We start from the raw sequence: 23,400 nt of genomic DNA, 5'->3' as shown, positions 1-23,400 counted from the left end.
CCGGGCCCGTGCGGGAGCGCCCGCGGCCAGGGGACGTCGCGGGGCGACTTCTCCGGTTGCGCCTTCCCACGGGCCACACGTTTATTTCAAAATACGGTTGCACAGAGGAAAGATTTCCCTTTTAGATCAGTTAAACATCACACCGGATTACGCAGAGGAACTCTACTTCTTGCAGCCTGATTCGCACAGACGATGTCTTTCGTCGTTCCCTCTCCTTTATCTGTCAGTCACTTCGCTCTGCAAATATTGGCTTTGGAGGCAAACGCGCCGCAGCCGTGCCGGGTGATGATGCTGTTCCAAGCGCCCGGGGAGTTTGCTCTCGCTGTGGCCGGCCCTGGGGTGCGCCCTGGTGTGCCCCCCGCACCGGGGGTTTTTCCTTCCTCCGTCTGTTTGCGGTCCCGGCGGGATTTACTTTATCAAGCGAATAAACCCAACTCCTGCGACAGAACGCAAACCAAGCCCGGTGACAGGACGGAGCGTCTCCCACCGCGTCCTTCCGAGTGCGCGCAGGGGCTGGGGACCCCCCTGGGGACCCCCCCGAGGTATCGTCCGCTGCCGCGCCCCGACCGCGCTTCAGGGGGACACAACCGCTCCGGGCCCCGACGGGCGGCGGGGCCGGGTCTCTCCGCCGGTCTCGGAGCTCCCCCCCCGGCGGGGCGCCCGCAACTGCAGCCGCCGTGGGCTGGGGGCGCCCCGGGCCCGGCGGGGGTCCCCGGGCTCTGTCGGAGGGGGGCTCCCTCGCCTCGGCCTCGCCCTTGTCAGCCGCCTCGCTCAGTTGCTTTCCCGTGCGCCGCACTGGTGAAGCGTCGCGGCCGTCGGGGTGCGCCGGGGCTCAGCGCCCCCGGGGACCGGAGGGAACGGGCCGGGGGCGAGCGCCGGGGAAGGGCGTCTCCACCTGGACGTGTCTCAGGGCAGCAAAAGGCGTTTTATGTGAATTTTTTGCTCCTGGCCCTTGGAAGTTACCTTCCCGCGGTGCAGAGTGCGGGGGGGGGACCGGGGGCCGGTTAATTGTTTTCTTTTTCAGAATACTTCCTCCATCAGGCTCTGTCGCACCGTTATCCCGTCTGGGTAGTCGTGCCCGTTTCTTCCCTGTCCCCGCTCGTCCCGGGGCGTGAATCCCGCGCTGTCATCTCCCCCTCCCCGTGTCACTTGGCACCCGACTGGCAGTCGCTGCCCCGCTCGCCGCACCGAGCCCGCTCTTCGAGGCGCCTTCGGCTCAACAGATAAACCGTCGCCCCGGCACCCGGCAATTTACAGCCATTTGTCTCCCATCCGTCACTCGGAGGCGGTGGGGAGAGGCGGCCTTGCCTGCCGTAAGCGATGGGTCCCCATCGCCCGGGAAGCTTTTCCTCCCCACGACCCGCGTTTTGCCCTTTTCCTCTCTCTTCCCACACAATTCTGCTTTCCGTGCGCCGCAAGGACGGTCCCTGGGAGGGGTGGGGGTGGCCCGTCCTCTCCGGGGCCCAGGCGGCTGAAGCAGCACAGAAGTTTCTGACAAGTTGTGTTTTATGGAGTACTCGCGGGGTAATTTTGCACGTCCTTGTTTTGTCATTTAGGGCACTTAAAGTGTCATGGAGATTTCACTATCCTAAAAGCTTATCTGTCAGCATCAGTGAGTTATTCCAGTAAAAGGGTATCATCAACAGCAGCAGGCGGGAAAAAAAAAAAAAAAAAAAAAAAAAAGACCAAAAAAAAGACACATCTGAAGGTTTTCTATTCCAGGCTGTCTAGGCTGTCTTCAGCCGACCTTGAGCCCGCAGAGCTGCACCCTGCCAGCTCCCGTGGCCGGTGGCAGCGGTGCCCTGGCTGGGCTGCCCGTGGCTGCCCCCCATCCCCACGCAGCTCTGCCCAGCGGGCCCGGGGGGTGCTGGGGGTGTCGTGCCCCTGCTGGGGGCTGCAGGGGGGAGCCGCTCTCCTGGAGATGTGGCAGAGCTTGGCAACAGGGTGGGAACAGCACGAGGGTTTCTCTGGGGAAAGTGGGAATCTGCGTGGGCCGCTCTGAGGCCAGGCCAAAGCGAGAAGGCCCAGGGACTGGTTCTCTCTTCATTTCGGTGTATTTTCCCGGATTTCCATGGTTCATACCCAAATAGTACAGTGCGGGTGGATGGATGGAGCGAGAGGCGCCGGGCAGAGGAAAGACGGTGATACCTAGACGGACAGACGGACAGGTCACTGGTTGCGCCCTGCCGCTGTGGGAAGCTCGGCCACCTCGTGTCTGGAAAGGCGCTTCCATGTGGAAAAGCGCTGCCAGAACCGCAGGGTCTCTTGTTCTGCCAGACAACAACCTCCCCTTGTGCAGTAAACGGGTTTTGCAGTGCTGTTCGCTATCTTTGTGCCGCTTTCTGTCCGGCTTTCTGTCCAAGGAGGTGGCTTTACACAGGCGCTCAATGGCTTCCACCCTGGTGTGTGGCCACCGCGCCGCATTTCATTTCCTTCGGAAATCCAGTGGCAGACTGGATCATCAAAAAGTGTTGTATAAACATGCATAAAAGATTTGTTCTAAGCGCAGAAGCCAGTAAAAGACTTGATGAGATAGCCTGGGAGCCCAGGGGCACGTTGAGGGGAATCAGGGGGAAATTGCACAAGTGCTATTTGTGACTCGTAGGCAAAATATTTTCCCGTCTGATCAGGGCCGCTGCGGCTCCCCCTTGGTCCGAGGGCTTGGGCTGCCCGGCCGGTACCAACCCGCGTCCTTCCCGCCGCCTCAGCAGCTCCCAAAGAGCCTCTCGTGGCCTCCCCTTTGCACGTGCTCTGCGGCGGGAGCGGGACCGTCTGCAGCAGCCCCTGGGCAGAGGGAGGGGACGTCGTCCCCGAGGGGCGCAGCCAGGCTGGAGGGGGTTTTTGCCAGATATAAACAACTTGAACTTGATAGAGCGTAGGGAAAGACGTTGGCTTCTTGCTGGAAAGGGAAGAACAAAATTTTCCCCAACACAGCGGGTTATTTACCCGTAACCCTCTGCTGGGAATCGCGCAGCCTGAGACCCTGCCTGCACCCTGCCTGCTGTGGGAATGGCTCTGGGGTCTCTCCGCTGCTCGTTTTGGGGGCATCGGGGTTATTTTCTTTGTTTTAGCTACTGGATAAAGCTTCTGTCACACCCTTGGGTGGTGCCGGGGGTGGGCGTTCCCCACCGGAGCAATTGCACATTCAGGGCAAGAACGGCTTCGAGACCTGGGTGGAATAAGTGATGCAGTTTTTTAACTTGCTTTAGAATTGTATCAGTAATCCGTGGTTACATTATTAATGTAGTATTAAAAGGACTTGGGGCCTCTCAGCAAATTCCTATTTCAAATAAATAATTACTGGAGCCAAGATAATTTATTAAATTAAATTGAAAATCCCCGGCACACTGTATTTGCCTGCGAGTACTTTTTTCTCAAGCACCACATCCCAAACCAGGCTGTTGTTCCCGTCGCCGTGCCCCCAGGCTGCAGGGGGGCCGGAACACCGATGCGGCGGCCAGCGGGTTCGCAGGACCCAGAGGCCGCAGCCTGGAGGCCCCAGTTCTGCGTTTCACGACTCCAGGCGAGGGCACGGACGGACTTTTCTGAGTCCAGTGGAAAGTGAAGAGACAGAAGCCCTGCCCCCTTTTTACACCCAAAGCACCTTGGCAGGCAGCGGGGGGATGCGCCGCCCTCCGCGTCCCCTTTGCCTGTCAGAGAAAGGCGGGAGGGAGATGGGAAGGACAAAGGTTTGTCTGGTGCCGCCGCAGCGGCCGCGGGTGGCACAGAAGAGCGGGAGAAGGGCGGAGGCGGCGCGTGGTCGCGCCTGAACCCACCTGCCACCGCGCTTACGCCGGAATCATTTAACACGAACGCAGGCGCCGGATGGACGCGGGGGAGCCGAGAGCCTTCCCCTGGCAGAGGGGTTTTACCAGCAGCGCGCACGAGGTCTTGTTGTAGCTCGTTTGTTGGTCATTTGTGAGCGAGGCTGTTTCAATCAGTCGGTAATTTTTCATAAAGCACTTTGATTAAATAAATAATGAGACTGCAAGTGCAAAATGTCATTTTGCTGTTCGAAACCTCCGCGATCGTGAGCGTAGCATCGATGGAGCTTCCAGAGCGTCATGCGCAGAAGCAACGACTCGTGTAACTATGTCTGGACAAGGGAACGGCGTGAAGCTGGGGCGGGGGTTGGCGCTTGCAGGGAGGGGGGTGTCCTCACACTTTCCTCCTCCCCAGCCTCTGCACGACTCGTGCCAGAGCGAGAGCTTCATTTCCAGCACGAAAATAACGCCTGCTTTGGTAGGTTCTAGCTGCGCTTTGCCAAGATGCGTGACAAATTTGTACTAAATCGGAACCTCGGAAGATGCCAGCGCATAAAAACAGGAAAGCTATTGCATAATACAGGAAAAGGAGATAAAAATCCTTCATACGGCACGGTTACTTCAGAAGCAAGAATAAACAATATTTAAAAATGTATAAACACAGATGGCATATTTTCCTTAAAAAAAAATGTTTTGAGAAAAATAAAAGTCTCTTAAAAAGGAATAAAATATGAAAAGGAGGAGAAGTAGGTCAGAAAGAAGTCAAAGGGAGGGGGGAAGCCTAACAAAACGGCAGTCGAAGATAAAGCAGGTTCTGGTGGCCGTGGTGCGGGGCCTGGCAGCTTTCGGTGAACCGCGTGGCTCCGAGCCGGATCCAGCACCGGCCCCGGGTGCCGGCGGGCGGGGAACCGGCAGCACCGTGGGCTGGGCACCTTGGGCACCTTGGGCACCTCTCCTGGTGCCGGCTGCGGCCCATCGGCCCGCGCAGCCTTTCGGGGCGAGGAGGGCCCGAGGCCGACTGGCCACAAGGCAGAGTGGGGCTGGAGATCCCCTGGGAGCCGCCCGGCCGAGCGGGGTCCGAGCCCAGCGGCAGCTACCGGCGCACGGTAAATAAAGCAAGTCCCTCTGAATCGCCTTTGTACCCGGGAGTCGGTGACCAAGGAGAGGGGCCTCTGAGAGACTCATTTATTTGCACCACTAACCATTTTAACAGCTTCTCTCCAATAACAATCATTCCCATGGTGAGCAGAGCAGGTGTTCCAATAGCAAGAGTGATGGAGAAGCGCTGCATGGTCATTATTATTATTAATACCCATCATAAAAATGAACCAGGGAGAGGTGCACCCCATGTGCTCTGTGAGACCCTCTGGTGTCTGGACCGGCAGCTCTGTTCTCTGGGCCAGCTCGCCGGAGGTTGGCCAGTACCCGTGGCCAAGAGGGAAGACGCCGGCTGCAAAGGGGCGGCACGAAAAGCGCCGCAGGGACTCGACTGCGCCCGCACGTGCTGCACAGCAGGAAATCTGCGCTCCAGGAGAACACTTTTAGGACTTCAAAATACGAAAAAAGGCTTAAACGTTCAAAAGGTGCTCAGGTGACAGCTGCCCCCGTGCGAGCGGAGCCTCCGTGTGAAAAGCCAGCTGAAGGCGCTCATGCCTTCGTTTTCCGTGTGGAGTAAATGCTGGCGTAGGGGTGAATTATCTCACAGCAAAGCCTCTGCAGTCAGAGCTTCATCGATTCCAGCCATAAAAATAAAAGTTCATTTTGCTGGTGTTAATCTAAACCTATGGCTACATCCTTGGGAGGAACGAACAGATCCGTGCTTGGAGAAAGCGGCGCTGAGGCTCGAGCGCCCTCGCTCCTGGGGCCAGGCGAGGCCGCAGCAGGGACCTGGGGAGCTCCAGCAGGGACGGGGATGCGACGCCGGGAGAGTCAGAAACTGAGCGGAGAAACGGGGATTTGAAACAACACACACCTGCGTCATGGTGGGGGTGGTTACACACCGGAACACTTCAACAGAGGAAACGATGAGTTCACCAGTGTCTGCTGTCCTCACGCGGGGGTTCGGCGCGTTCCTGGAAGATGAGCTGTCACTCAGGGATGTTATTGGACTCCAGTGTTCAACGAAGCTGTAGGATGAGTAACTCCCACTGCCAGCGGCTCGAGAGGGTGAAATTCACAGAATCACAGAATCACCTCGGCTGGAAAAGCCCTTGCAGCTCCTCCAGCCCAACTGTGACCCTCCCCCTGACCGTTCCCAACTCCCCCAGATCCCTCAGCGCTGGCTCAGCCTGACTCTTCAACCCCCCCAGGGATCCCGGGGACTCCCCCCTGCCCTGGGCAGCCCATTCCAACGCCCAACAGCCCCTTCTGCACAGAAATCCTTCCTGATATCCCGCCTACCCTGACCCGTGTTCAGTGGTGGATCAGAGGGGACAATCACAGCAGCTCCTCGGCCTCAAAGCCTGGAAATATTCACCCTCCTGGTAAGTACTTGTGTCCCTGCTGGCGCTCAGGTGAGAATGTTGTAGTGTTGGGAAGCAAATTGTGCCGCCGCAGGGACCCATTCAGGTTTTGGCTGTGGGTGCGGTGGGGCTGGGTGGTGCCTGCTCGGGCACCTGCCCCACGGCGGGGCCACGCTGCTCCCCGCTTGGGCTGGGGGCTTAAGGTCTGACGTCTGTTGCCTCCGGAAGAAGAGGGAGGCAGCGGCCACACTCGCAGTGGCGCGGGGGCCGCGCTGCCTGACTGCAGCCCGTTTCCAAACGGGGCGCTGGCACGCGGCGCTCCGGCCGTTCCTGGGTACCAGAAAGGGTTTCCCCGAGCGTTTTCTCCCGCCAAGCCACAAGAGGCTGGTTCAGGCCGCAGCGTGCGCAAGCAGGAAAGAAAAGCCGTGAGGAAACAGCAGCTTTCAACAGAACTGGTTTTATTGAGCAGTGAAAGACTGCGCCTAGGGCCGGAGCAGGAGGAGTACAGAACAGCCGGTTTTACCTAGCACGAGACGCTGCCGAGGCTCGAGTGTCGATCCCTTGCTGAGGCAGAGCAGCAGCAGGAACTCGGGCTCCCGTCTGCGTTTAACAGCTGTTAAGGAACACGGTAACGGAGGGGGGCGGCTTCTCGAGAGACCGGCCAACGGAAAAGAACCAGGAGACACATCTAGGGACGTGCTGCGGGACGGCGAGGTCAGACGAGGAATCAGCTGGCAGCTTTATCGCTTTCTCCGTTCTCTATTAGTTTCCTTTTCTTTTCATCCGTTTTCCTCTTGAAGATGCTGTCTCTGTAGAACTGAAGCTCTTTGATGCTTTCCCTGATGTCATCAAGCGCTCTGAAAGAGAATTAAGGACGGTTTCAAGAGGCCTGTGCACCTCTTCAGCTCCTCCAGCGCTTCCGAGAGACTCCAGCCTGTGCGAAACCAAAGCCAGACCCGCACGGGCCAGGCAGCTGCCAGAAATAAAACAGCCCTCGCTATCCTTGGCTACGGGGGAAGCAGCGAAAGTCCACCAGCCCCGACACGCTGGGGAGAAACACACAGCTTGGGAGTTTGTGTCCCCGTGGGCCACGGAAGCTCCTGGAAGGCAACAGGTTTGACCCCTTCAGCGGTTAAAGGCAGTTCAGGGCGAGAGGGGGTGTGTCAGTGCTGCCAGACAGGCACCCGGGCTTGAACGGCAAACAGAGAATCCCCACAGAAGCAGAACTGGTGACTCTGGTTTTAATAACCGCTCTCCCTCCACTACCCGCGTTCACAGGGGGCAACACGCCCGTACAAAGGCAGCGGAAGCGCCGTGTCCTGCTCCCGGGAGCGCGGCTCCTGCGGGACAAGCCCTGCTCGGTGACAGACCCGAGCAGCCGCCTCACCTGTGAGAAGCCGCCTTCTTTGGTGCAAACTCGTATTCTTCCGGGTACCAGCGTCTGTAAGCGGAAGAAAGAGCTACTTGTAAAAGGGAACTGGGGCTCCGCGACACTCTGGTGGCTGCGGCGTGTCTGTTACAACCACTGAGAGAATTTCAGCTTCGCTGGTGTCAGAGAAGCCCCGAGCCCCGAGTCAGCGAGCTGCAGGCTCTGGAGCACGGCGCGGCTCGTTCTGCGCGTCCCCCGAGCAGGGGAGAAGAGAGGAGGGGGCTGGGGGCAGTCTGAGGAGCGCGAGCCTCAGCGCGGCGGCCCCGGCTGCCCGAGATGATCCTTCCCGGGAGCGTCGCGGGGGGAACACTCACCGGCAAAGCTCTTTGACGGTGCTCACATCGATGATCCGGTAATGAAGATGCCTCATGAACTGAGGCATGTATTTGTCAAGGAATTTCTTATCTGCATGAACAGAGTTACCTACAAAGACACAAAACAAGATGTTTCTTCAAAGACATGACGAAGCTGCTATGAACGACACGGGCCCGCGAAGCAGCTGAGCGAGTGGAGGAAAGATCACAGGGCACGGAAAGCTGTTCACAAGCGGCTCCTTTATCCCGTTTTCTAGTAAATATGATTGCGAAGGCTTGTCAGATTGTCACTGCGGGATCACACGCCGCTTAAATACGTAATCCCATGTAAATACGCGGGGATCTCGCGGCTGCCGGCGGCCAGGCCGCCCGCCCCGGGTGTGAACGCAACAAAGAGCCGAGGATTCCCGGCGCAAGATCTGCCCGTGGGAACCCACAGAAGGGTGACGCCGCCGCCAGACCTCTCCGGACCCAAGAGGCTCTGCCCCGCCTGCTCGACCGCAGACGACCGAGGCGTCCCCGCGCCAGCTGCACGAGGCGAGACTCGTCGGAGAGAGTGGAACGTGTGTTACCTGCGAGAGGACAGAGACCTGGGGGGGTCTGTTGGCGTACGAAGGACAGGAACTCGTACTCCGCTTGCTGCAAGGAGATTTTACTCTCCTTCACAGCCTTCGTAAGGCCAGACTGCAAGAGAAGAGCCGCCCGTCAGGAACCAGAAACACGCTGCCACGAAAGGTGCCTGCAGAAACGCTGAGCAGCGCAAGGTCGACCCTTGGGTACTGTCTGCTCCCCGGCGTGCCCCGAAGCGCCGCCCGAGCTCCGTGTGCCAACGTTCTGGGCCCCTTCTCGCCCCGGACGCCTCCGGCACCCGGCCGGACCGACGGCAGGGAAGTGAAAGCCCCCCCCAGGCAAAGGCGAGCGCAGCCCCGGCCCCCCCCACGCTGACCTGCCGGTGCCTCTGGGCTGGGTTTTCCCTCTCCCCGTTGCTGCCCTTCGGGGGTTCCTCCCAATTACCGAGACCTCGTTAAGTCACCCATAGGAATGTGACCCGGGTTCCTCCATTTATTTTAAAGAGAGGCAGTTGCCTCCCCAGCACGGAGCAGTGGGTATAAACAAACAGAAACCATCAGGATCCTGCCTCAAGGGTTTATCAAGATTCCTCAAATCAGAAAAAGTTCCTTCCTCCTTTTTTTTTTTTTTTTAACAGTTAAATGTCAAATCTGCTCCAAGTGTTCTCAGTGATTTATTTCCATCTGGCTACGCTATATATTTCCATGACTGTGTCGCAAAAATCTACTTGACAGATCCAAGTGGTGGTTAAAAAATTCATTATGTAGCTGCATTTTCATCTATATTCTAATTGCTTCTCTTTTCTTAGTCAATTAAAAATAAGTAGCTCCTCAGGAGCAGCGATAACGTATGCTACCATCTTCAATTCACTCGTGAACCGAAGCAGAGTTGGAGTCCTCAGCTGGAGAAGGGGAAAAGCACCCATCACGGTAAATTAATATTAATTTTCCAAACTCTTGCTAATCCTTCCCGGGGAGAGTAAGATGCCAAAGGGGGGAGGAGGGGAGGGGTTATGGGTGTCTGAAAACTTCAGCCCTTAATTGAAAACTAACTCGAATTTCAATTCATAATCAGGGACTGGAAAATCCATTCGCTGTTTTGCTACTGGCAAGGAGGAAGCTTTCTTCAGTGCCTGAAAGAACTTAAAATAATCTCTTGCTGCAAAAGTTATGCTTTCAGCAAAAAAATACACAAGGCTTATAGCGCTGAGGGGACAGACAAAAATAACAATCCAATGTTTACGCTAAACCAGTCTGTTTCATTCTCCAAATATCTGAATTTGGAGTGAAAAATTTGCATTTTGTCAGCTCTGGACTATTCTACACTGATCTTGCACCTGCTCTTACGGGGACTTTAAGCCACGTCTTTCCCTTCTCCAGCGGAATTATTCTTTGAATTTTCTTAGGCAACGCGGGCCAGGCTTCGCCGGAGGAGCCAGCAGCAGAGTCCATGCAGCCCAGCCCAGAGCCAGGGCTCCCGCAGAGCCAGGCCGCGGCCGACGCCAGACCCAGCTCCTTCGCCTGGTGCCCAGAGACGCGGGGCTGAGTCTCTGCCTCCAGAGACGGGAACCGGCGGCACGGACCGGCCCTTCCCAGGCCTGTCGCCCTGGGTCTCACCCTGCCAGCAGCTCTCCCGTGAGCTCCGTCCGCGAGCGGTTGGCCTTGGCAGATGCTTCTGGCTCCCACGTCAGAAAGCAGCTTCCAGCACTGTTCAAACTTATTAAAAACTGGGCTACAAAGCAAAGGCGGCTTTGGGGCAGTCTTGCTGCCGAGATATGGGATGAAGGCTAAACGTACGCGCACACTCCCTGCAGCTGCACCACAGCTGACCTGCGAGACCTCGGGCAAAACCTCACGCATCAGCTCCTCTGTACAAAATAAGGGTGATACTTCCTGTCTCCCACTCTTTATCTCCTGTTTGATTGCAAACTGCTCGGCAGGGGAGTTGTCCCTTTTCAGGTGACTGTACTGCAACTACTAATTCTGAATTATACGTCACTCTCATCATCGTAAAGAGAAACTGCAGCCCGACTGCTCGAAGAGGGTTACCTTCCCGTGATGCTCCTTGCACCACTCAGACATGCTGTCCAGCAGCTCGTCGGGCTGATTAATAATCAAGTTGGGGCCCTGGCGGGAAGAGAGGACAACGGTAATGAGAAAAAGTTTAGTACGAAGCAGTTTGAGGCCTGAGCCGCAACGCCGCCGCGCACAACCGCCCCGCCAGTCAGAGGGTGACAGACGCTGCTGTCCGGAGGAGCAACGCGGCACCTCAGTCCCGCAGAGCAACGTCCCCGGCCCCGCGCTCTCGTCTCGGCCCCGCGCCCCCGTGTTGGAGCAGCAGGTGCCAGGGCAGGGGCTACCCCAGAGCCGCCCGGGCCGGGCCCGACGGGTCTTTTTTTCCAGCGTCCCCTGGAAGCAGAAAGCGGCCGGGCGGGCCGTGGTGCGGGCAGGGCCCGGCGGCTGCTGCTGCTCACCTCCGCCAGGACGTTGAGGTCGGAGTCGGTGATGAGGCAGGCCATCTCCAGGATCTGGTCCTTCTCCACGTCCAGGCCCGTCATCTGCCCACAGAGCGCAGCGGCAGCGTCAGCGCGGCCGCGGGCCGCCCGCGCACCCCCGCCCCGCTCCCCCCTCCAGCCCCGCCGCGCCCCGCACCTCCAGGTCCACCCAGACCATCCGCTGGCCCATGCCGCCGCCGGCCATGCCCGCCGCCCGCCGCCGGCCCCGCCACAGCCGCCCGCCGCAGCTCCGCAGGCGGCCCAGGCCAGCGCGGCTGCCGCCCAGCATCGCCGCCAGGCCGCAAAGCGCCGCCGCCGCACTACAGCTCCCGGCAGGCACCGCGGCGCCGGCCCCGCCGGGCGGGCGCGGGCGGCCGCGCAGGGGCTGCTGGGAGTTGTAGGCGCGGCGGCCGCCTGGAGCCGTGGCGGCGGCGCGGGGGATGCCGGGAGCTGTAGGCGCGGGGGACGCCGGGAGCCGCGGCCTGGCCCGCCCGCCGGTAAAACCGGATCCCCCGGGCTGAAACGAGGAAGGTTCACCCGCGGCTGCGCTCCGGGAGGATTTCATGCTCTTCTCCGAGACGAGGAACGTTCAAAACTCCCGTAACAACGGCGGTGAGATATTTCAGCTGCCGGGAAGCCCCGGGCACGCCACAGCCCGTCCGAGGGGGAGCTGCCCCCGCCCCGGCTGCGGCTGCCCTCCCCTGCCCCGGCAACGCCACCGGCCGCTCCCGCGGGAGCTCCGGTGCGTCGGGCTCTTCCTCCGCCAAAAGCCCTGAGGTGCGGCGTTAAGGCGTTTAAAACCGAGGCGCGGCTTTAGGAGGAGCATGCTGCGATGTTTTATCAACATTAAAAGGTAACCGACAGGTTTAGTGTTGTGGGGTTTTTCTTTTTTTATGCGTTTTATATTCTGTAAGAAACATGGAGCTTTTCTGGCTGTCAAGTTCGTTAAACGGGCACTAATGCCACGACAGGTGCCACTTGGCCTCCCTGTAGCTCTCCCTGCGGTAGTCGTAGTCGTGGCTCCAGCCGTCCCGGTGCCTGTCCTCATAGCCGGGCTCCTCCCGGCCTGCCCTGTAGTGATGCTCGGCGCCGGTGTCGCCGTACTCCTCCCTCTTGGCGCGGCCGTGGTCGTGGCCCCGCTCCCCGAAGCGCGGCTCGCGGCCGAAGTGCCTGCTGTCGGGGTGGTAGGGGTGGGTGCTCAGCCGGCCCTTGCGCAGCGCCGGGGTCTCGGGGCGCCGCAGCCCCGGGGGGGCCGGTGAGGGGTGGAAGGTGTGAGGAGCGTGCTGGTAGCCGGGCGGGGCGAAGCCGGGCGGCTCGTGCTTCCCTGCGAAGTGAGGCTGCTGCTGCCACGTGGCGCTGCTCATCTGCAAAGAGAAGAGGAGAAGGGCCGGTGGGCGCCGGGCACTCCAAGAGCAGGTCCCCGCAGCCTCTCGGGACCGTTACAGGAGACGGGGACTCCGAGCGAGAGGCAGCTCTGAGGCGCGTCGTCCGCCAGGCGCGGGCGGCTGCGGGGTCGAACAGGCGCACAGCATACCACCGCTTGTCTCTGAAGGCTCTCGGCTGACGGCAGAGACCGCTGCACCGGTGAGAACCCCGCTGCTACCGTCCCCTCAGCGCTCCTGTCGTATCTGCAGGAAGAAGCGATTAGGAATTTTAGCCTTAAGCTCGAGACTATCGCCACCTGAGGGGCGTTTGCGGCCTCGTCACATTTCTCCCGTTACAAAGGAAACAACCGGCCGAGTTCTCGCTACCGCGGTCAGAAACTTGGTGCGGACGCGCTTGCATCGCGCGTTTGGCAGCGCTCTCCCCGCTTCTCCTCAGTGGATCTTTTCTGCCCTTGCCTGGAAACACGACCCTTTTCCTTTAGCATTAGGGTTTCAGGCACCAGGAAGGGTACTGAGGGCACTATGAGTTCAAGCGCTCGCTCTGCAGGGAAGAAAGACCAAAGCGCTCTTGCAAAGAGGCAGAGACGCAGCAAACTGTGCAAATGCCACTTCCTACTGCGACCTGCATGTGTCCCCGCAGCACTGGCTGACGGGGCTCGTACCTGCTGCAGCTCGAGGCTGGATGCGGTGTGCCAGACGGGCTGGTGTTGGCAGCTCCATGCGGGGAACAAGAAGGATTCCCATCCTGAGAGGCGTGACTGCTCCCTGAAGGGAAACAAAACATTTCACGAGACTGACAAACACAAGTTAGGGGACCTTGGGTACGAAGTGAACTTGGGAGGCGCTAAGAGCTGCCGCGTGCTTAACGAGCTGTCGAGTTTAGTCAGCGACCTGCAGAAACGCCCGGTCCCGTCTCCAAAAGGAGAGGCTGCAACAAGCGGGAATGATGCAATTGGGTGGCGATATTCTGACCGACCGACATCAGGCACAGCTTCTACTGCTCGCCTGATGGTGTACAACAGCTTTCAAGGGTACAAATGAATAATCCAAAAAGAAAAACCCAAGGGAGGGCTCGGCTCAGGGATTAACGTGGCTGTAACTGAGCGAAAGGTCCCCTGCTGAAGCACAGGGACTAAAGCATCAACACCACCCTTCCCTGAAATCATCACCTCCTGGGGAAGCGAGTGTTTGGTGAGAACTACGTGTGATTAACCCAATTAAAGACAAGTCTGTCACATGCTGACAGCAGTTTTGCTTTCTCTCTAGTAACCGGGTTATTTGACGTTGCTTTGCGCGGGTACCTGATCGGAACTGAATCTTGATGGGCCTTCCGTACAGCTTGATCCCGTTGAGCAGGCTCAACCCGTAAGGGACAGACTCTTCATGTTTGAAGTTCACAAACGCGAACTGCTTGGGTCTGCCGTCTCTGTCCTTGGGGATTTTAACCTTAATTACCGGCCCGGCCTGCGCACCGAGAAATAAAAAGGCGGTAAATGAAACCGGCCCCGCTTGGGGGGGGGGGGGGGGGACAGTCGCCCCGCGGAAGTTTTTCCCTCGGCGGCCGCCGTACCCCAGCCCGAGCCCGCCCCAAAATGGCGGCCGCCGTACCCTCGTTCGAGCCCGCCCCAAAATGGCGGCCGCGGCCTCCCCGTCCAGCCCTGCCCCGGTACAAAGCGCGGGCGCGGTGGCGGCCGCCGGGCGGTACCTGGTGGAAGAGCTCGAAGATGAGCTCCTCGGTGACTCTGGGGTCCAGGTTACCCACGAAGAGGGTCCGGTCCGCCTCGGCCGCCGCCGCCCCCATCGCCGCGGCCGAGCCGCGCGCGCTCACCGCAGCTCCCCTCTGCGCAGGCGCCGGCGGCGACACGTCGCTGCGTCACGCCGCTGCGTCACGCGCGCGCCCCGCCCCTTCCGGCGGGCCCGGCGCGGGGGCAGGAGGCGGCGGCCGGTGCGGGCGGGGGGAGCGGCCGCGGGAGCCCGCGGGGTCCCCGCCGCCTGCCGAGGGGAGGCGCGGCCGGCTGCGCGCGCGGGCACCGGCGGGGGGCGGCACAGCTTTAAAAAACCCCTAAACCCGTTATTTTCAGGCAGGAACGCGCGGCGGGCCCGGGGTGGGCGGCGGGTGACCCCGGAGCGCTCCTGGCGCCAGGTCTCGGTGCGGGAGCGGCCCCCGCAGCCCCGCGCAGGCCTCGTCCCTCCCCGGAGCGGCGCGGGGAGAAGCGGCCGGAGAACGGCGCGTCCCGCCCCGCCCGCCAGTTTACGGCCCCGGGCCGGGGGCTCCGTCCCGCCGCCGCGCTGCCCCGCCGTGGAACCCCCGCGGGAAAGGGGCGCCTCGGCGGGTGCTCGGGCCCGGCGGCTCCCGGCCGCTCCTCACCGGGGGTTCTGCGCCGGCTGCCCCGCCCCGCCCGGGGCAGGAGCGGTTCTTCCAGGCACTCCAGTCCCCGGGATGTTCCCAAGGCGCCCGATGGAAACGGGGGTATTTTCCATCTGGAAAAATCTTGAGAGGGGAAGCTGAACCTTCATTTTTCATTAGATTCCAACGCGTTATGGCAGATCCTATTTTCTTGTTAATTAGGTGCTGTTCATTTTCTTCACTTCATTACTTACTACCGCACCTAGAATTTATATTCATTCGGTTTAATCGTGTTCGCCTGGTTACATTCTAAACAGTTACTCATTCAGAAAGGAAATTATTACCTCGCTCTGCCAGGACTTCCACTTTGCCTTAATTTCCCTGGAGTCTCATTTACTTTCCTCTGCTTTTTTCCCCTGTCGGGGTCCCCTTGGGCTCGGCTGGGAGCGCGTGCGGTGTTCGTGCCATCGCCCGCTTGCTCCGCGCGCGCCGTGGCCGGGCCAGTGGGGCCGAACGTGGCCGCTGCCGGGGACCCGCAGGAGGTGCCGACGGGCTGAGGCGTTACCTGTTGCAGTCTCACACAGCTCAGACCTGAAAAAACATGCGAGGAGAGAGCAGGGGACTGTGTCAGGGTCTTCCCAGGCTTGCTCTTCGGATTCTGTTTGTCAGTTTTTTCCCTTTTCGCGTTGCTATTTTACGCTCCTTTTGTTCTTCAAAGAAGCAAAATAGAAAACCGGACAGTTTTTTGCTTTGGTGGGCAAAACACGTTCTTCAGCTGCCTATTTCCACTCTCAATGTGCAGGCACTCTTAAATACTGCAGAAACTTCAACCAGTTCTACTCTGGAGGCAAAATGAGCGACTAGTCCTCCTCGGATGGAGCTTGTGCTCGTGCCTCTCACCTCTTCCTCGGCCTTCTGAGTTACTACTCAGCTTTCTGGGTTACTCCGTGGGGCTGTAGAAACCCCGTGTCCCCCAGCTCGAGGCTCCAGTTTGGCTCTCCCGTGCTGTACAGGAGCCCGGTGGTGGCTCAGCCCTCTCGCCCGTCGCATTCCTGCATCCCGCCGCTGTCGCAGGTGTTGGCTGCGCCTTCCCTCTCACCCCACTGTGCTCCTGCTCCTTCAGTTGTTCAGCGGGAACACGTGTAATGGGTAGTAATGTAACGGGAGGCTCGATCCAAAAATTCCCGCAGCTGGCGAGCAGGAACCTGCAACTCCACCCAAGGGTGCAGGGATCAGTCGGACGAAGCCGTTGGAGATGACGGGTCTGTCTGTGGAGGGCCCGGGTCGGGGCAGCCGCGGCGGTGGCGGCACTCCTCACCCCACGCGGGGTTCCCATTAGGGCCGCTGGACGTCGGGGCCGAGCGACGGCTGTACAGAGGGGGAGAGGTGCCGGCCAGAGAAGCAGCTGCTGAGCGAAACGAGCTCCAGCCGCTGCTCTCCTTCGCCTTCAGTAATTCACCCCCGGTGAGAGGAGGAGGGAGGGAAGGACGGGGCTGGGGGGGCAGCTGCCCTCTCTCTCTGCCCTCTCCGTCGCGGGGGCCGCATCCTGCTCCCACAGCTGGCACAGGCCAGGAGGGAGCTGAGCTGGTCGTGGCCCGAGTCGGCATCCTCCCGGCACGCGTCCAACCTGCGCCCGGCCTCGCCGCCTTCGGTGCCGCCGCGATTTCTGTTGGCGAGCGGCAGGCAGAGCCGCCCCGCCTGCGAGCAGGGAAAGGCTTTCGATGCCTCCTGGCAGGTTGCGACAGAAGGGTAATTGTAGCTACAAACTTCTCCATGAAGGGAATCATTGTGCTTTTTAAACAGACCATAAAAATCCCCAGCGATGCCGATGTTCGAACAGTTAAACAGCGATTAAAGACGCCAGCGCTACAAGACCTGGGCATGTTATTTCCAGAGAACATGTCAGCAGCTGCTGAATTCCTGCGTTTACTGCGCCGCGCTGGCAGGCTCGGAGGTTTTTACGGGAGCGGTGGCGTTATATTCAGCGTTAACTAGTGCGCCTCGTGGCTCCTGAGCTGCCTCCCAGCAGCCTCTGCTTTTCCGCCCCGTTTCTCGGAGCTGGGTGATGAGGCCGTTCCCGGTGCTTGCGGCGGCGCCGGGACCCGCGGTGCTGGCGCAGGGTGTCGCGGTGTGGCGGGGACACTCATGCCAGGCGGAGCTGGTGCTGGCGGGGTCACGTACAACCCCCCGTAATAACTGCAGTAAGTCTGTAGTGGTGCCAGTGTTCCCCTACAGCCCTAAAGACTTCACTGGGATTTTCTGTAATTAGGTTTTCTTTAATTAGGTTCTTACCCAGAAACTAAAAGGTGATGGGACAGGGTGGAGGCCGAACCCCTCCGGCTCCTCGCTGGGTGCTGCGGAGCTGCTGTGGCAGCTGGCGACCAGGACTCGTTTCCACCTTTGACTCCGTCCCAGGCTGTAGCACTCGCTCTTCCTTTAGGCCAGCCTCGTCTCTCAGAAGGATTACGGTTTGTGGCAGGGCTCTGTGTACATCCAGTGAGAAAATTCCCTATTTCCATATTTACTCTCGCTCTTGAACCAAAACTACCCAAAACTTTTCAGGCGGAACACGCGAGATTAGGCCCGAACCCAGAAACAGGTCTGGGTTTGCACAATCCCGCTGCCTTTGCAGCCAAAATTTTTCCCGTAAGGATGGATTTTGGCCCCAAGGAAGCACATCAGAGCTGAAGGGGGGGGGGTCCTCAGCAGCTCTGCTCTGACTCGGGGGTGGCAGGGGAGGGACTGGGGTGCAGTTTCTGTTTCGGGGGTTCCCCCGAGCCAGGGCTGCCGGGGCGCAGCCGGAGATTTGAGATCGCGCTGCAGAAATCCCAGCCCACAGACACTGTTCAAGCACTCGTGCGTTTATTTGCTTTCAGCTACAGGGGCAAGAGGCTGCGGGTTGCACCCTTGGGGCTCTTGGTGAGCAGAGACGCTGCTGTTTTCCTGCCCAGGGCCCCGCGTTACCCGGTGCCGGGGTCCCTCCTGCGCGCCACGAGGCTCAGCACGGCGTCGCAGTCTGTGCGGGCGTCGCCGGGCGGGTGCGGCTGGACCTCGCTGAACCTCACGTCAAAGCCCGCGGCCCCCACGGCCTCCTCCACGTCGCTCCTCTCCAGGTAGAGGCAGGAGAAAACCTGGTTGCCAAAGGCGTAGTAGGTCTCCCGGAGGACGGTCAGCAGCACCAGGTGCCCCCCCGGCTTGACGAGGGCGCCGAGGTTCCGCAGGGCGCTGCGGAAGGTGGCCAGGTCCTTGCAGGCGCCCTCCAGGCAGAGGGTGGAGAGGAGGCAGTCGGCGGGAGGCAGGGACACGGGCTCCGTGGGGTTGGCTCTGGTCACGTCGCACTTCAGAACCTGCCTCACCTTCTTCCTCACGTTCTCCTCTTTCTCGGCCCACTTCTCCCTAGCAAGGAAATAAATAATTAACTGAAGGCTCATTACGTGCGCGGCTGCGGGTGGCCGAAGCCGCCCTCACCTGTCCCCCTCCAGCTCGCAGACGTATTTCACCACCGGGCTCCAGTCAAAGGCTCCCGCTTCGTTCTTCAGCCACTTCTGCAGCTCCCGGCGGTTCTGGTCCGTGTAGTCCAGGGCCAGGATCTCCTGGAAGCGCTCGCAGGCGGACAGGAGCTGGTAGATGGTGGGGCCGCACCCGACGTCGACCAGGGTCTGGCCGCTCAGCCCCTCTGGTGCGGGGGTCGGGGGAAGCCCCTCGCAGTCAGGACGGAGACCGTGCCCAGGACAGCGGCGTCCTGCGCCTCCCCCGACCCCAAAACGCCCTCCCCGGTGCCGCGGCCCCCCAGCCCGGTGCCCCCGGCGTGGGGCAGAGCCCCCAGCCCTGCCCCTGGAGCAGAGGCCCCAACCCGCCCCCCCCAGCCCGGATTTGAGGGTGTTTCCAGAAACCGTGGCGCTGCCCCGTAGGCCGGGATCCGCAGGCACGCACACATATCCCCCCGAAGGTGCGCGGGGGGGGCCGAGCCGTGGGCAGCTGCAAATGGCGCCATCGGCAGCCGCCCGTCACCCCGGGGGAGGGGGGCACTCACCCAGGGAGAACATTTTATACAGGCTCTTCAGGTTCTTTGTCAGAAACGTGTTCGGCTGTCCCTGGCTGTCACTCAGGGTGTAAAACGCTTTCAGATACTCCCGAGGGTCGAAACTCCGCTGGTAAACTTCGGCCTCCGTGAAGACGGCCGGGGCCTCCATGGTGCCGAGAGCCGGCCGTGCCGCTCGCTCCTCCCGCCGTGCCCTGCCCAGCCCGCTCCTACTTTCGGTTTTAACCTCCCTCCCGTGGCCCCGGCCGTGGCCGGACACGCTCCTTCCTCCCACTCTCCGTTTTTGCACCAAGATTTACTTTTCCCGTAATAACTCGCTGTTGAGATGCCCCCAGCACCCCCAGACCGCGCAATCCCCTGCGGGAACATCCGTAATTCGTGGCCATCCCTGGGATCCCATGACACCTCCCTGGCTTTACAGGAGGGGACGTGGCGAGGAATTTTTGAGCCTGTCTCTGCTCTCGGCAGGAGGAGTCGCTGCCCGTCTGCCAGCAGCGCCTGCCGAAACTTCCGTTCTGTTCCAGCGCGTTTGTCGTGGGTTTTGAGGTTTTTCTTGGTGAACTGCAATTTCCCCTCCTCGCCCCAAAAACCAGAATATTCCCAGCCTTTTGCCCTGAGCCGGCCCCAGGCGCTGCGCCCCTGCCCGGTGCATGAGGGGGGTCCCCGCAGCCCCTCGGCCGCGGTGCCGGGAGGGGACGCGGTGGCGGCCGCCTCCTTCGCCGTCCCCGCCACGAAGAGGCAGCAGAGCCCCGCGCTTCTGGCGGCGGCCGGTCCCCGCAGCATCGCGGCCTCTTCCCGCTCGCCCAGCAGGAGCCGAAATGATCAAACGGTTTTAGGCTCATTACCGCCTCCGAACCTCTATAATTGGCCTTTGCTTTTTTAAAGATCCGTCATTAGCAGTGACAGGCGGATGAGCCGCCGTATCATCCTCAAACTAATAAGCGTGATTTCAGATCCCGAGGTGACTTTGCCTAACGAACGCCGCTCGCCGAACCGCGTGCGCGGCCAGGTCTGCTGATGTGAAACCAGCTGCCGAAGACATGAAGCGTGAAAGGGATGTCAGCTTGAAAGATGAACACGTTAAAGAGGTTTGGCTTCTGAGAGCAAAGCCAACAACAAGCGCTCCCTGCTACTCCGGCGCCGACACCGCGGCTGAAACAGCCTCTACAGCCACCGGCCCTGCCAGCGCCCCGCTCGCGGGCCTGGGGGTGTCGTTGCCGCGGGGTGTCAGCCCCAAAGCAGACACAGCCACTCCCCACCGTGCGGCTGGAAGCCCGAAGATAAATCCTGTTGCTGCCAGGGGTTTTGTCCCTGATGCCTGAAATCTCGGTGCTGTCACAGGAACAGGAGATGGAGAGGAGGTAAATTTGCCCCCCCATTAAATCCTGGGCCTCGAGGAACCACCTGAAGTGCTGCCACCCCATCTCACCCCCCCATGCACGTGCCAGGCTGCGAGGGGACGCCCTCACGGAAGGGAAGGTGCCAGCAGCAAAGCTGATACCAACGTTTAAAATCCAGCAACACTTCGGTCCGTGCCCCCAGGGAAAGTGCTGGGGTGGGAAGGGGCAGCAACACCCCCTGCCAGCCCCGAATCGCGCTCCTGCGGGGCCCCGTTCTCACGCCTCGTGCCAGATTTACATTTTTCCTGAGGTTTGCTTGCCTCACTGGCTCCCAGGGGCTGGGGAGACGTGTCCGATGAGAGCCACCGATCAAATCCGAGTCATCACCCACGACTCGCCGCGGTCAGCTCCGTGCTGAGCATCCCCGCGGTCGCAGCGGGGCTCGGAGAGCAGCCTGAGCACTGCAGCCATGCCCAAACGCACGCGCCCTGGCCAGGCGCTGGATTTCACGTTTCTGAGATGCTGGGCTGAGGCGTACGCGCAGCGCGGCCCTGCCGCCGGCCGCAGCCGCGGGGCTCTGGCTGGTGTCTGTGCCGATTGCCAGCGCAGCGCTCGTGCTTCGGTCCATAGAGGCTGTTTTCACTCATCGAACGACTTGATTTGGGGATAAAAGGATAAAGCGTCCGCACCCGGAGTGCCCCGGGGTGTTCCTGAGCGGGAGGGGGAGCACCTCGGGGCTCCACAGGCCTTGCTGCTGCCCAGGCCGCCAGCCCGGCACTCCCCGCTCCTGGGGATGGGGTGCTGAGCCCATCTCTGCGGCCCCCGAGCCCGGAGCAGCCCCCGGACGGCTCTGCCGCTTCAGCTTTCCATCTCCATTGAAACCTCGGCTCCAGACGTCTGATTTCCATTTTCCCCCGTACTTTTAGTTCAATCAAAGTGTGTGATTAGGGCTCTGCGGGCTCCATTGTCATCTCTACCTAAGTGCTTCTCTGATTGATATAAACAGCATTTCGATATTTACACTGTGCAACGTATCGCTCTGCTTACTTTCCTGGATAATGCACGAAATCTGCCATTACCGCGAGGAAAAACAACACAAAAAAAGAAGTCCCTGCAGAAAGCTGCCGGGAGGGGAGGAGGGGAGAGCAGCGCTGATGTCCTGATGGGCCAGGGCTGTGCCCCATCACCCTGAGGAGCAGCACGTGGGGCTCGTCCCATCACCTGGGCACCTTATAGAGGGGGGTGGGAGTAGAGGGGGGGATCTTGGCACCTGCAGCATCTCTGAGACCTGTGCTGGAAGTGGCTGGTCTGTGTCCTGGATCAGCTCCGGGCTTGGCCTGGCTTTAAGTCTCAGCAGCCCTAGGGCTGGTCCTGAGCCTGGAGCTTGGCCCTGGCATCTCCAGGGCCCCGCAGCGTGCTCCAGCGCCCATCCCACCCTCCTGCTGTGTCCTCGCCCTGGAGAGAGGTAAGCGAGAGGCCGGGGCAGCATCCCCAGCCCATCCAGGGTGCCTGGGGAGGGGAGGGGAGCTCTGAGGGGGCGAACAGAAGCAGCCTGTGCTCTGCCGTCTGGGCTTGTTACTGCCCTGAGCGCCAGAAGCTGCTCTCCCCCGTGTTTGCGGGAGTATGTGTAAAGTCAGCACCTGACGCACAAATCTTCCTCGTCTGAGATACTGTTTGGGGAGGGAAGCAGAAGTTCCTTTTGATGGAAACGCTGGTTATTTGAAAAAAGCGGAGGCAACTGTGCTTTTTAAAGGAGGAAATGCACTTGCTGTCTGAAATGCCACAGTTCCTTGGGGCTTTTTGCAAACTCCCCAACTCCCTCTCGCGAGCGTCGTTTGGCTTCCCCAGGTGGAAGCTCCTGTGTGCGGGTCTGGAGAGGTGGAGCGGGGGCAAGGTGGGGTTCCTGGGGTACCCGTGGGCACCGGGGCTTGTCAGGGAGCTGGTCAGAAGCTGTTGGTTGTTTCAGTTGTTGCGGAAAACAAAGTTTTTTCCTGTATTTTACTTGGTCAGAAGCGTTGTGCTTCAAGTTTCCCGTTGGACTTGGAGGAATAACCCCGACTGCGGCGCTGTTCCCTCTGCCCCCTCCTCCCGGGGGCAGAAGCAGGCGCGGATGCTCGGCTGATTTTCTTGGTTGCGTGTGCTTCGATATGATCTTAGTTAAATTACACATCATTAATAAACGGGCGAGCTGCTGGGATCCTGCCCCGGGTCTCACCCTGTGGCTTTTGCTCCCTGAGAGGCTCCTGCCCGCAGCAGGGCTGGGGCACAGCGCCGGGAACAAAAGACGCCTCTTCCTCCGCGTGGTGCAGAGGATCCCGAACAAAAGGTTCACGTTCCCCCGCGCGCTTCTCTTTCTTCCTCTCACTCGCCTTTCTTTTCTCCCACTTTTTGATGGAGATTTAAACAGGTCTCTTTCGGGTTTGAATTTCTCTGTGCTGCAAGAAGAAACTAGCAATTAACTATTATAAGGCTGTTTTACAATCCTGTGGAAACCCTTGCCATCCACTTGGTTTTAAATGGGTATATCTTTTATTCCTAGTTTTCGGGAGTGTAAAACTTTACAGCATTTGCTGCAAACCTTCATACTTTGCTTTGCAGTTTATTGCTCCCTCTGCAGATATATCTTACTCATAAATAAGGCTTTCATCTCTGCAGGACTGGTGTAGGAGCTGCAGTGCCTCTGAGCAGCTTCGTTAATGGGACTTTGCCTCGAAATCTGGGCAGGATTCATCCCGCAGCCCGGCCTCGCCTTGGCCCGGCGGTGCAGAGCTCCACGGAAGCGCCGTGGCAGCGGCAGGTTGCTCGGCTGGGCAATTCACACCCCGGGCAGTGAGTCCCTGCAGCTCTGGGGGGCGCGGAAGGTGGCCCTGGAGTGGGGTGTGAGCTGGGTCCCGGCGCCGGGGGGCTCTGGGTGCGGAGGTGCTGCAGCCACGGAGCACGGGGAAGGGGAACGGGCCTGCCCCGGCCGGCGCCCCGAGCTGGGCTGGTCAGGACAGTCCCGCTGCGCGTCGGGCGCCTCGCGCGATAGCGCGGCAAGCGGAAACACGTCTGAGGGGCAAAGGCACCCAGGGCTCTGCCCGGCGGCCCACGAGGCCGGGCTGCGCCGCAGACCCTCCCTCACGGCGTCGCGGGTGCCGGGGGCTCTGCAGCGGGCGGGAGCGTCTGTGGAAATCCGGGCTCCTGCGGCCGCGTCCCGCGTGGGTGCGGATCGACCCCGGGGTCGGCAGAGCAGCAGCTTCCGTCGGCTGAGCTG

General features: G+C 60.3%; 3 protein-coding genes across 3 annotated transcripts; all 3 read right to left on the bottom strand.

Moving 5' to 3' along the window:
* Positions 1-6,667: 6,667 nt before the first annotated feature.
* Positions 6,668-11,349, bottom strand: REXO2 (RNA exonuclease 2). The gene is made up of 7 exons (XM_074927575.1): positions 11,191-11,349; positions 11,013-11,096; positions 10,588-10,665; positions 8,542-8,653; positions 7,970-8,078; positions 7,614-7,667; positions 6,668-7,083 (listed from the first exon to the last, which is right to left on the bottom strand). Exons 1-7 carry the CDS (start codon positions 11,320-11,322, stop codon positions 6,954-6,956), a joined length of 699 nt encoding a protein of 232 aa, XP_074783676.1. The 5' UTR covers positions 11,323-11,349; the 3' UTR covers positions 6,668-6,953.
* Positions 11,350-11,842: 493 nt separating this feature from the next.
* On the bottom strand, positions 11,843-14,263 carry RBM7 (RNA binding motif protein 7). Its single transcript, XM_074927576.1, has 5 exons — positions 14,124-14,263; positions 13,720-13,882; positions 13,081-13,183; positions 12,568-12,661; positions 11,843-12,397 (listed from the first exon to the last, which is right to left on the bottom strand). Exons 1-5 carry the CDS (start codon positions 14,217-14,219, stop codon positions 11,990-11,992), a joined length of 864 nt encoding a protein of 287 aa, XP_074783677.1. The 5' UTR covers positions 14,220-14,263; the 3' UTR covers positions 11,843-11,989.
* Positions 14,264-17,610: 3,347 nt separating this feature from the next.
* NNMT (nicotinamide N-methyltransferase) lies at positions 17,611-19,372 on the bottom strand. The gene is made up of 3 exons (XM_074927477.1): positions 18,799-19,372; positions 18,234-18,441; positions 17,611-18,161 (listed from the first exon to the last, which is right to left on the bottom strand). The coding sequence occupies exons 1-3, from the start codon at positions 18,956-18,958 to the stop codon at positions 17,726-17,728; spliced, it is 804 nt and encodes a 267-aa protein (XP_074783578.1). The 5' UTR covers positions 18,959-19,372; the 3' UTR covers positions 17,611-17,725.
* Between the last annotated feature and the right edge of the window lie 4,028 nt (positions 19,373-23,400).

This window comes from Athene noctua, chromosome 26 (assembly GCF_965140245.1).
Source record: "Athene noctua chromosome 26, bAthNoc1.hap1.1, whole genome shotgun sequence".
NCBI lineage: Eukaryota > Metazoa > Chordata > Aves > Strigiformes > Strigidae > Athene > Athene noctua.
The sequence above is the reverse complement of the archived record's forward strand: the minus strand, read 5'-3'. Positions and strand labels throughout refer to the sequence as shown.

What these genes read in the sequence shown, in the direction of transcription:
- REXO2 (XM_074927575.1), bottom strand. Translation starts at nt 11,322, where the DNA reads ATGCTGGGCGGCAGCCGCGCTGGCCTGGGCCGCCTGCGGAGCTGCGGC. An exon ending in AGGTCTCTGTCCTCTCGCAG is followed by an intron (nt 8,079 to 8,541) that starts GTAACACACGTT and finishes GTGTCTTTGTAG; the next exon opens with GTAACTCTGTTCATGCAGAT. An exon ending in ACCGTCAAAGAGCTTTGCCG is followed by an intron (nt 7,668 to 7,969) that starts GTGAGTGTTCCC and finishes TTCCGCTTACAG; the next exon opens with ACGCTGGTACCCGGAAGAAT.
- RBM7 (XM_074927576.1), bottom strand. Translation starts at nt 14,219, where the DNA reads ATGGGGGCGGCGGCGGCCGAGGCGGACCGGACCCTCTTCGTGGGTAAC. An exon ending in TCTTCGAGCTCTTCCACCAG is followed by an intron (nt 13,883 to 14,123) that starts GTACCGCCCGGC and finishes CTCGGTGCGCAG; the next exon opens with GCCGGGCCGGTAATTAAGGT. An exon ending in GCCTTCAGAGACAAGCGGTG is followed by an intron (nt 12,398 to 12,567) that starts GTATGCTGTGCG and finishes TTCTCTTTGCAG; the next exon opens with ATGAGCAGCGCCACGTGGCA.
- NNMT (XM_074927477.1), bottom strand. Translation starts at nt 18,958, where the DNA reads ATGGAGGCCCCGGCCGTCTTCACGGAGGCCGAAGTTTACCAGCGGAGT. An exon ending in GTATAAAATGTTCTCCCTGG is followed by an intron (nt 18,442 to 18,798) that starts GTGAGTGCCCCC and finishes CCCCCGCACCAG; the next exon opens with AGGGGCTGAGCGGCCAGACC. An exon ending in TGCGAGCTGGAGGGGGACAG is followed by an intron (nt 18,162 to 18,233) that starts GTGAGGGCGGCT and finishes TTTCCTTGCTAG; the next exon opens with GGAGAAGTGGGCCGAGAAAG.